Consider the following 11,294-nt stretch of genomic DNA (forward strand, 5'->3'; position numbering starts at 1 on the left):
ATGAGTGTAGTGGAAGTGGATTTTCAAAGGCATGCCTGTGCCTGAAGAGCCTCCACTTGTATTTACCTACACAAACCAAATTATGTTCCCCTGAGTGCTTCGTGTTTCCAAAGAGACATGTTTTCGTCAGTCAATGCCCACCGGTAGCCAGGGATGTGAAAATGTGTCAGGGGAAATTGCGGAGACCGTCTTCCCCCGAAAAAAACGACCCTTGTATGTTCTCTGTTCAAGCAGCATTTACGACCCATATTTACTGTAAAGTGGCCACACCCACTCCAAACACAATTTTTAGCCCGTAAGTTACGACTTCAAGTCACGACTCACACCTTGGTAGCGTTCCAGGCAAAGTTACGACAAAGTTAGCTAGCGGCTACCTAACGTTGACGTTAGCTAGCGCTAGCTGATACTAGCGATTTATAGTCCGTGACATATTTTGGGCTTCATTTAATAAACATAACCTGTAGTAGTACACAATCATATGTGTATTTTGTTTATTACAATGTGCGGAATTACTTTACGTTGCCGATTTATGTCTATTTCTCACCGTTAATCACCGGCGTCTGTACAGCATCAACAGGGCTTGCCATTGTTGTTTATGTGTGTGTGACATCAAAAACTGTAACTGGGAGTACAACGCTCTGGTACGAGTTCACAGGTAGTAAGTTACGGGTTTGACTGCCGTTCCAGGGCACTTTCACCGGTAGAAGGTTGTGAAAACACGGGTTACGAGTTGCCTGGAATGCAGCATAATTATGACGGGAGCAAAGCAGGAAGTATAAGAGCGCCAAATTCTGTAATTCAGTAAGTTGGGTTGGTTGATGGTTTCAAACAAACTCAGGACTATAGTATGACAACGGCAACACAAATTGCCGAACAGGTGATTATCCTGGAAATGAACCGTTGTTGATCCAGAGTAACGGGCCGGCTACATTGCATGCACACAGTATGCGGAGCGGATGTTCCAACACTACGCTTCCACTATAATCAATGAAACTAGCTAAACCGGAAATCCGCTCTACAAGCGTAGAAATAGGACGGTCTTCTATTTATATTTGTTTTACACAAAGTGTGTGCATCCCTTTTACACAAAAATTGATCATAAAGTGTCTATATTTCTTTTAAATTAAACTACCCATATACAGGAAGTGACTTAAAGGGTAACTTTGGTATTTTTCAAGCTGGCCTTTAGTGTTTAAGTGACTGACAGGAACAACAATGTTTGACATTGGTCCAGTATTAAGCAAGATCGCTGCAGTCGGCAGTCAGCAAAACAAGCTACAATGTAAGATATTGGGCAATTGCGCACCTTCAATTTCAGTCCACTAAAAGTGGTGTTTTTGCCACTGACAGGCTCAGATTATTAACAAACAGATTATTATCCTTTCCATAGTGTCTGACAGCATTATGGAAAGGATCCCTACAGAGATAGACCTTTTGTTAAAGAGTAAGATCCTTTTTTTAAAACATAAAAACGTCCGCGAAATTGCATTCGCTAAAACCACCAGACTCAATTTAAACAAACACTTCATTCAGAGTCGACAGACACAAAATAAAACTATCAAAAGCCGTCTTGGTTCGTCTTTCCACTGTTCCAACAATCACTACTCTGGCTTAGTTGAAATAAACAAATAGTTTTAACGATTTACATGTGGTAATATGCTGGCTCTATACACACTAAAAGTACTGTTTTTTAAATGGTCGATAGCCATAATATCTTTGAGCCGTTACTGGTTAAACATAGAGGATTTTACTCTTTTAAAAAAGGTCTTTCTCTGTAGGGATCCTTTCCATAACTTTATCAGACACTGATAAATAATAATAATCTGAGTCTGTCATCGGCAAAAACAGAATAATGTATATGTAAATAAAATAAATTAACACCCGTCAACCCGCCAAATGCGGGTTAAAATTCATTTGGAGGGGGGGTTAATAAAAACTTACTAGCCAGTTTGGCCGGTGATGCATGAGGCATTACATGCATGATACATAAGGCTCTGTTCTCGGTCGTTTATCCCCCTGGCAGTACGTCCTACATTTCCCAAGAACACTGCGCCGTAATGCTACGTGATGACGTTTCATACGCCCATTGGCTGCGCGCAGTTTGCAGTGAAACCAGTGCGAGAAACCATGGAAACGAACAGAACCAGAGCAGGGAGCAGACTGAAAGAGGAGGGAGTTAGCTAGCTAGTAAAGTCAAGTAAAAATTTAAGATTAAACTAAATGCGGCGGTGGTTGGGACAGACTTCTGGGGGCGAGAAGAGGAACGAGGCAGGGGATGAGGATATCGACAGAGAAACGAAGAAAAGAAAATGTAATGCCAAATGGCTGACGGGTCATGAATGGCTTGTGTTTGATCACGAAAATGTCGTCATGTTTTGTCAGGATTGCCGCATGTACGCGAAAGAAAAAAACTAGGAACTACTAATTTTAAAGTCGAGGCAGTAAAGGACCATGAGAGTGCCCGAAGTCATCAGGAGAGCCTAAGGATGAAAACTGCCAAGACAGGCCGTATGGAAGAGAGCCTTGCTGGGAGAAGCCTCCCTTTATTGAAGACATCTGAGTTGGAGAAGATGCAGCTACTTTTTCGAAATGCCCACGCCATCGGAAAAAAGGGCATGCCTTTCACCGACTTCGCATGGATGTGTGAGTAAGTGAATTAACGTTACTATTTACTAGGGCTGTCAAAATAACGCGTTCATTTCGATTAATTAATCTGAGAAAAAAATAACGCGTTAAAAAAAATAACGCAGATTAATCCATTCCATATTGACGTTTGACCCGCAGCCGTTCTAGCCACCATTGGACTGTAAAATGAAGGAGGGAGACGAGAAAGTGCTGCCTGGATCATTGATTGGAACATTTACTTGTAAAAATCTTCTTCCTGCCAACCCTGGCTACCAAAATCTGGAGCCACTGATATGTCTGCTCTTCTCTCTGATGCTCTGAAACAGACCATACAGGGAACACAAACACCGCTGCATGTGACGCTAGTTAACACTATACTCGACAGCAGCTAACGTTAGCCTACCGCTAGCTAGTTAACACTATACTCGACAGCAGCTAACGTTAGCCTACCGCTAGCTAGTTAACACTATACTCAACAGCAGCTAACGTTAGCCTACCGCTAGCTAGTTAACACTATACTCAACAGCAGCTAACGTTAGCCTACCGCTAGCTAGTTAACACTATACTCAACAGCAGCTAACGTTAGCCTACCGCTAGCTAGTTAACACTATACTCAACAGCAGCTAACGTTAGCCTACCGCTAGCTAGTTAACACTATACTCGACAGCAGCTAACGTTAGCCTACCGCTAGCTAGTAGCTGGATTAAACACGGTTAAAATGCTGACAGCTAACGCTAAACGGTGTAAAGTGTGACTGTGTTTTACTGTAGAGGATTCAACAGCGGGATGTAACAATCTGCAGCTGCCGTCGGAGAAACAACACAGACGGTGCGTTCAATGAAACTGGTAAACTACAGCCTCGTGGTGCATTTGAAGTTATTGTAAATGTCCTTTTCCCATCTGGTGGTTGTTTTTGTCGTTCAACAGCAATTTACTAGTGAAATAAGTTATTGTTATTGTTATACATTATTATTAAATCATTTAATTTTGACCATATGGCCTTAGCAATAAACAAGCCGTTCTTTAATGTCACCGACTGTTGTTTAGTACCCTTTTTTTTTCTTTTCTTTTTTAACTTTCTTAAAAAGTATCGGTACAGGCACCGTTAATTATGTATGCGATTAATTTCGATTACTTAATCACAGTCTGTAATTAATTAGATTAATTTTTTAATCGATTGACAGCCCTACTATTTACATGTTTCAGAAACAGTGTATTTAATACGATTCAGAGTGCTTCCATAGACACAGATGAAACTTGAATGAAAAATTGGGGGTTTCAAAGGGTCAAAGTTGATTTTGTCGGGGTAAAAGCTGTCTCAAAGCCAGATGCTACAAATATAACTGAAGCAGTGTGCAGTATAATGGAAAGTGGAGTTAGCACTGATTGGAAGAACAACCTAGTGGCAATCACCACAGATGGATCATCTGTAATGACAGGAGTAAACAATGGTGTAGTTACAAAACTGCGTGCAGACAGACCAAATGTGCTGGGGATCCATTGCATGGCCCATAAGCTAGAGCTTGCCTTTTCAGACGGAATAAGGAAAAATGTGATGGCCAGGAAAGTTGAGGACCTGTTGAGTGGACTCTACACCTTATATCATAAAAGTGGAGTGAACAGGGCCAGCCTAAAGCACCACTTCAGGGAGCTCCACATGAAGGCTTTGATGCCAACCAGAGCAGGTGGAACCCAGTGGCTACCACATCTCTTCAAAGCACTTGACCATTTTCTCAGGGGATATGCTGGCATTGTACGCCACTTGGAGGCGAAGGTATGTTAATTTATAGCCTACTAAAACCAGCAGTGTAGATGGATTATTTAATGTTTGCTTTCGTTTTCTCTCCATCAGTTTTAAATGCTGTCTGATATAATGCAGTTGTTTTGTTTGTAGTCCCAGGAGGCCACAAACATCAATTCTGTTCTGAGGGCAAAAGCCAAGGGGTTCCTCAACATAGGCAAGGATGGTGGAGTGCTCATGTTTTGCTGTCTTCTCCATGACACCATCTATCAACGGAGCAACCTCTCCAAGTCACTGCAGAGGTCAGTGTCAACCCTGGCTGAAGCTCAGTCATAGAAAGATACAAGTCAAGGTATGTATCATATATCCTACAATTTATGATTTGATTTTAGGTTGTGTTGGTGTGTTTTCACCTCAGTACAAATAAAAATATATAAAAAGACGCCCATCCATCTATCTCTGCACAACTGTAGACCTGGGCCTAAGCTGAGAGCAGTGCTGGACACAGACTCCTATGAGGGAGGCCTTCTGAAGCCTACTGATGCCGACCAGCACAACAAGGCAATGAATGAGCTAATCGATTCTCTGTGCCGGTGCATCACTGCTAGATTTAGTGATGTGAACAGTGGTGTCCTGCAGGCTATGCGGCTGACCAGTTTCCAGTGCTGGCCAGAGGCAGACACGAGTTCAGGTTAGCAATTGAAATGTAATGAACAAATCTTTACACATTTTATGTTTTAAGACAACTGCTTAACCTTATATTAATGTTTTCCCTTTTGTTCTCAGATTTTGGTGATGAAGAGGTAAACAAACTCATCAGTCACTTCCGACCTCTTTTACTGTCCGCTGGAGTGGATGTGGAGTTGATCCCTGATCAATGGACAATTCTCAAGACTGAACTGTACACAGCAGGATTCAGCCAAGGTACTTGGAGAATGTGAGAATGAGAAAAAAAAGTCTCATACTGATATACCTTATCAGTAGCATTTTTAAACAAGTGCTTGAAAAGTTCCCAAGCTCTATAGAAATGTCTAATATTGTGATATATTTAGTTTATCAGGAATCAGAGTAAATGTCATTTACCATTATTGTCATTAAAGACACAATCCAAATTTGATGCCATCTTTTAATAACTAAAGTTGCATTTGAAAATGTATAATTGTTTGCAAGTGCATAATGCATATCGTCTGTCTCACCCTGCTACAGGAACCTTTGAGAAGACCTGGCCTACTGTGAACAGAATTCTGCACCATCGGTGTCCTGATGTCCTTGATCTTTTTGATGCTCTCCTCACCATCCCTGCAACTACAGCTGACTGTGAAAGAGGGTTCAGTGTTATGAAGCAGGTAAAGAGTGACAGGCGCTCACGCCTAAAAGGTGAGACCCTCTCTGACCTAAAACCCAGTTGTGCTCACCTGACATCAAATACTTTGATCCAACTTTGATGGCACCACCTCTGATAAGTAGATAGATAGATAGATCCCAAACTTGAAATGAAATGTTTGTACTTTCTGTGTATATTTTGTTGTATGTATTGTACTTTATATTTATTTTTCATGCCAACAATGTTAATAAAATTATGAAATGCATTCAGTGGCACTCATAATTTATCTTCTTTTCACCTGAAAAAATTTGGCTAGTGGAAATGCTGATGTTCACTATGAGCTCCTGCATGGTTTCAGCGCGATTTCATTTTTGTCTCAAATCGTAGGCATCTCTCCTTGATCCGCTAGCTGCCTGGCCCCTGAACACACCGTGAAAAAGCCAACACAGGGGTCGTAAACGTCAAACAAACACTAGGGGCACAGGCTGTGCACCAAAATACAACAAACCACGTTCCAGCCAATCACCGACAAGATGGTTGGGGGAGGGGGTGGGGGTTAGTGACAGTTAGTCAGTTAGTCATGACAGTTACGGAAACATGGGGGGAGGGGCGAGCTTGCTCTGTTCTGTTTGAAATTTACTTTGAACGTCAACAGAAGTGACCATGCAGGAACTCATAGTGCACCTTTAATACTGAACCAATGTGTGTCAACACGGTCTCACGGCAGTTCGTGTAATTGTCACGTTATTTTTAATCTATTGATACGTGTACAACAACATGTTTATCTCGTGTTTGTTTCGTGGTGGCCAGCACGAAATGGGAACCATCTATTCAGAGGTTGGGTTTAGGAAAAAAACAATGGGGAAAGGACGCCTCACACGCCGAGAGACGGACGCGGGGGACGCGCGGCAATAACGGGATGGCGGACGTTGGGTTTAGGAAAAACACAACGGGGAAACAAAAACGCCACACGTGGGACGCGATCCCCGGTCTCCTGGGTGAAAGTCCTGTATTGTTTGACCCATCCACCACCCAGACCAACCTCCCTACGCAGATTTTCGGCTTTTCATAATACTCCCTACTGTATTTGTGCTGTGATCACGAAATATGCTTCCCACTGAAATACATTACTTTACATTTTCGTGCTGGCCACCACAAAAAAAACGTCCCCATGAACACAAATCAATAGATTAAATAACGTGACCATTTCACGAACTGCCGTGAGACTGGGTTGTGTGTGTCACAGAAGAACATAGGAAATAGGGTTGATGTTGAACAAAAACAAAGTTACCCTTTAATGACATATTGTCAGTTTGATTTTGAGCGTTTCTATTTTTATTTATCATTTCATGTCACATGCATACTTTAATAATAATAGCTAACAATAGATTTGACGTTGCACAGCGCTGTGCCGGGTCCAACAGCTAAAGAAACAATCACAAAGTGAAAGCTCACCATCTCGCCTGTGACTCATATAATCCTACGCCCGCCGTGTGCGCTGCAGGTGTACCCAGTTGAAAGATGCATTCCACGCTGCAAATGGTCTGCATATGTTACGCGTGCAGGGTAGCCAAAGCATAAAAGTTGAATAAACCATAGTTTAGTTATACATTGCAATAATAAATTAATTTTACACCGACATAGTAAAACATATAGCAACCAGAGCTGAAAGATAGATACATTCTGTGTGCAAGTAACATTGCAACAAACAGATACAGACACCACCAAATACATAAAGGAAGCCAAATTAAGTAGCACTCAGGTTTCACTCTGACTTTACTCTGTTGGTGCATTTGATGTTCTCTCTATAATCCTCCTCTCCAGTTGTAGGAAGGAGCTGTTTATTCGGCTCTGGGGAAAGCCAGCATGTAGAACAGCAGCTTCGGGCTCCGGGTGATCAAGGTATTACCTGTCTGATCTGGCTTGCCTGCTGCTTTGTAGTTTACCGGCTACTCAAAGTAAACAAATCCCCAGAACACAACCTCTACCCCCGGAGTACTCCAACAAGAGTTTGAAATAATTGCAACATAAAGCTGCTTATTAGTAAATAAGACTGAACCATGAACTGGAAGGCAAATGTTGGGAAATTTAGTTTTTTGTACATGTGGTTAGGTAACAGACTCGCTATGCCAGACCTTCCTCCACAGCGCTGCGGAGGAGGGTCTGGCGAGTCCACACAGCATTCAGAGATGGGCGAAAAACATGCTCTGGTTTATTGGCATTTCTTTAAACCAATCGTCTTGGGCGGAGCTAAGCGCCAGACGGAGCCACAGTGCCTCTGCTAAATAGTCTCGGGAAGGAACTTGTTTTGGTGGAACGTGTGTACGTTCAAAGGTTGTTTTAGTCGTGCAACAGAAATTGGACAGATAGTCTAGCTAGCTGTCTGGATTTACCCTGCAGAGATCTGAGGAGCAGTTAACCATAGTCCTCAGAAATCCTTCGGAATTCCAACACAAAGAAAGAGGAAGGTAACGGACATCCGGCTGTAAAGAGCGATATCCGGAATTTCCGGCAGCAATGGACCAATCCCGAAAGTGGAACGTCGTGGATATAGACTAGGTAACCAATCATCCAGCCAGTCCTCACCCAGAAACGGCCGTATAGGTCGAATGTTCAAGCAGCTTATAAAGACCCATGTGTACATTTGTTGTTAGGCGGCGACCTCTGGTGGCCGTAGTAGTTATCACGGGAGCAAACGAGGAAGTGAGGTGACGAAGTGTAACGATTGATTCATGGTTTTGCGTTAAATCTACGCCGTAGGTACGTACATACTCTAGGTACGTGGCTACGCGTAGATACGGACCCTACGGCGTAGCCTGATGTGCACCACCCCAGAAATGTAACTACACGTTGCAGTGCAGACCGCAACAACTGTGATTGGTCCGCTTGGCCGTGGCTTAGCATCGTCTCATTCTCCTCTCATTCTCAGCAACTTCTCCTGCTGCAGATTTCCGACCGTGGTCAGAAAGCAGGGGGGAAACACTCCCCCCACGGAGTCGCTATTCGCGGCGAAGCTAATCCCCTTCAATCTCTCACTCGCTCTACCACACACCACACACACACAGGCTCTGCTGCTATTCTCTTAAAGAGATACACAAGAATGACGTAGACACACCGGCGCCCAAGTATAAATCCTCACATCACCATGCTGTGAAACCAAAAGTCTACAGTCACTTTTCGACTTTTTTACAAACCTAAGTCCGGGATGTAGTTATGTCCGTCAATCATTTCAAGCCCTGGTATTTTCCTAATCCTAACCAAGTATTTTTGTCGCCTAAACTAAAATATTTCCGTTTCACAACTTTTACTACAGTACGTGTTTAAAACTACGACTGTCGACAACAAGTCAAACCACAGCAATGGTGCATTCCTGATAAATCCGACATCACATGAATGCAGCACTAATGTCAAACAGCACTCAAACATGCAGACGACACATTACAATATATTTTTATCAAAGGGTTACAATTAGGTTATAATTTTCAGCTTTGACTGTACTTGGGCGGTGTATCGGCCAATAATTGCTTGAATATAAAGCTGCTTTTATGTTTTTGCTTTCAGCTTCTGTCACTCATGTACCATTTTCATGAACATAGCTGTTGTCTTCCGAAGGAAGGTGTTATTAAAAAAATTAAAGCCATTGTTCATTGTCTTGGTGTTTCTGGCTGAGTGAATGTTTACTTTCACGATTTGTTCGTGTAAATCTGAAGAGCTATTGTAAAATCAATCAAACAGATTTTTGCAGGCACGCCGTGCGATGATTAAAATCGAATCACTGTTGCATGAAATTATTCGCAACTTTTTCTACACATGAAAAACAGCACGGATGTATTTTCAAAGTCTTATTAAAAGAACACACAAACAAAATCAAAAATAATTGAAATACTCTTTCAGTAATACATGTTTTCGCCCAACCAACCACAGTGCAGTGAGGTGGGGGGTTTTGAAAGCTGCTGATCAAACTCATTCATCGTTCTATGCTTCTGTTTGCTTGCTTGGTTTTAGGCATCTACAGTAGGCCAGCTCAGCTGTGCACTCGTGATGAATGGCGATGTGATTGAAGTGGGATAATTTGCAGGGACAGCAGGTAGCGGGATGCATCTGTGTGTAATTGACAACACCTGTGTTTTTCACTGGTCAAGGCCATGATACCACAGACCGGAAAATGTGGAGCAAATAACAGTTGACAATTGGAAATCCTGCCATCACAAACTGTGGGTGTGTTGACATAAATATGCAGACTGATGTTCATCCCTGTGTTGCAGCCTGAACACGTTTTCTACAGTTCTTTAGCAGCTATTTTACTGGGGCTTGTCCCTGGCACACATATCTGTATTCCAACAAGTCCTCCAAACCATACAGCGATATCGGTTGTTTGTTCCTACCCTCTAAAGCGAGCACTCACGTGTTTCATAAATTAGCAGCGGCAGGAAATACAACCTCATATCTAAACCCGAGAACGTAGGTAGCAGTTTTAAACTTAAAGGTTGCAATGTTAAAGCTATAGTGCACAGTTTCTAATCTGACCCCCTATCCATGACATAAATCTGTTTTATCTGACAACACTATGAGGGGGTTTTCACACCTGAAAGTCTGAACCAAGGTTTAGGTTTTTGTTACATTATACATTTGATCCGGTAAGTTTTGGTTTTACACTGCAGTTATTCAAGCACACTAAAGATCTATACAACGTGACTAAACTACGTTCTGTCGTTATCACGTACATGATCCGCGTCTCCAGATACTTATAATTGATTGGTTTGTAGACAGGCTTCCCCGTCCTCTCGTATCCTCTCTCTGTGCCGGAGTTTTTTCATCTGACTGCTGCTCTCCCCTACTGACTGCTGCTCTCTCCTACTGACTGCTGCTCTCTCCTACTGACTGCTGCTCTCTCCTACTGACTGCTGCTCTCCCCTACTGACTGCTGCTCTCTCCTACTGACTGCTGCTCTCTCCTACTGACTGCTGCTCTCTCCTACTGACTGCTGCTCTCTACTACTGACTGCTGCTCTCTCCTACTGACTGCTGCTCTCTCCTACTGACTGCTGCTCTCTACTACTGACTGCTGCTCTCTCCTACTGACTGCTGCTCTCTCCTACTGACTGCTGCTCTCCTCTACTGACTGCTGCTCTCCCATACGGCCGCGGCTCTTTTTGTTTTGTTATGATGTTGAGAAGCGAGACATGGGAACTTTCTTTCTGGAGAATTTATTCAGAGACAAACGGAAACCTACACTGTACATTTACTACCACTCAACAAATAAAATGCTGATGTATTCTCTGCTCTGATAGCCGACAGCTGTCTGCTCTGAGCGCATTCACCGTTACTCTCTCATGTAGCCTACACACTAAGCACCAAGCTATTCCTTAAAGGAGCTTCCCCGGTCTTGTAACACGAGGAGAGCCTGCCAGAGCTTCTTGTATTTGGTCCGAAAGTCCGAATCATCCAAAAAAATGCTTTCACACTATAAACGAACCGGACCATGGTTCAGTTTGGTCCGGACTGAGACCACCTCTTTTTATCGGACCAAAATTTGGTCTTTTGATCCGGACCGTGGTCCGGGGGAGGTTTCACACCTGTAATTTTGGTTCGGATCAAACTATAA

General features: G+C 42.9%; 1 protein-coding gene across 1 annotated transcript; it reads left to right on the forward strand.

The window, feature by feature from the left end:
- Positions 1–3,915: 3,915 nt before the first annotated feature.
- On the forward strand, positions 3,916–5,811 carry LOC116055930 (zinc finger protein 862-like). Its single transcript, XM_031307993.2, has 4 exons — positions 3,916–4,718; positions 4,840–5,057; positions 5,153–5,290; positions 5,573–5,811. The coding sequence occupies exons 2-4, from the start codon at positions 4,931–4,933 to the stop codon at positions 5,809–5,811; spliced, it is 504 nt and encodes a 167-aa protein (XP_031163853.1). The 5' UTR covers positions 3,916–4,718; positions 4,840–4,930.
- Positions 5,812–11,294: the final 5,483 nt, after the last annotated feature.

The sequence above is a fragment of the Sander lucioperca genome, chromosome 13, assembly GCF_008315115.2.
Source record: "Sander lucioperca isolate FBNREF2018 chromosome 13, SLUC_FBN_1.2, whole genome shotgun sequence".
In the NCBI taxonomy this organism is placed as follows: Eukaryota; Metazoa; Chordata; class Actinopteri; order Perciformes; family Percidae; genus Sander; species Sander lucioperca.

Bases quoted from the DNA above. Each gene is read 5' to 3' on its own strand.
- LOC116055930 (XM_031307993.2), top strand. From the start codon at position 4,931: ATGAATGAGCTAATCGATTCTCTGTGCCGGTGCATCACTGCTAGATTT. The intron at 5,058-5,152 runs GTTAGCAATTGA...TTTTGTTCTCAG, and splicing joins AGAGGCAGACACGAGTTCAG to ATTTTGGTGATGAAGAGGTA. The intron at 5,291-5,572 runs GTACTTGGAGAA...ACCCTGCTACAG, and splicing joins CACAGCAGGATTCAGCCAAG to GAACCTTTGAGAAGACCTGG.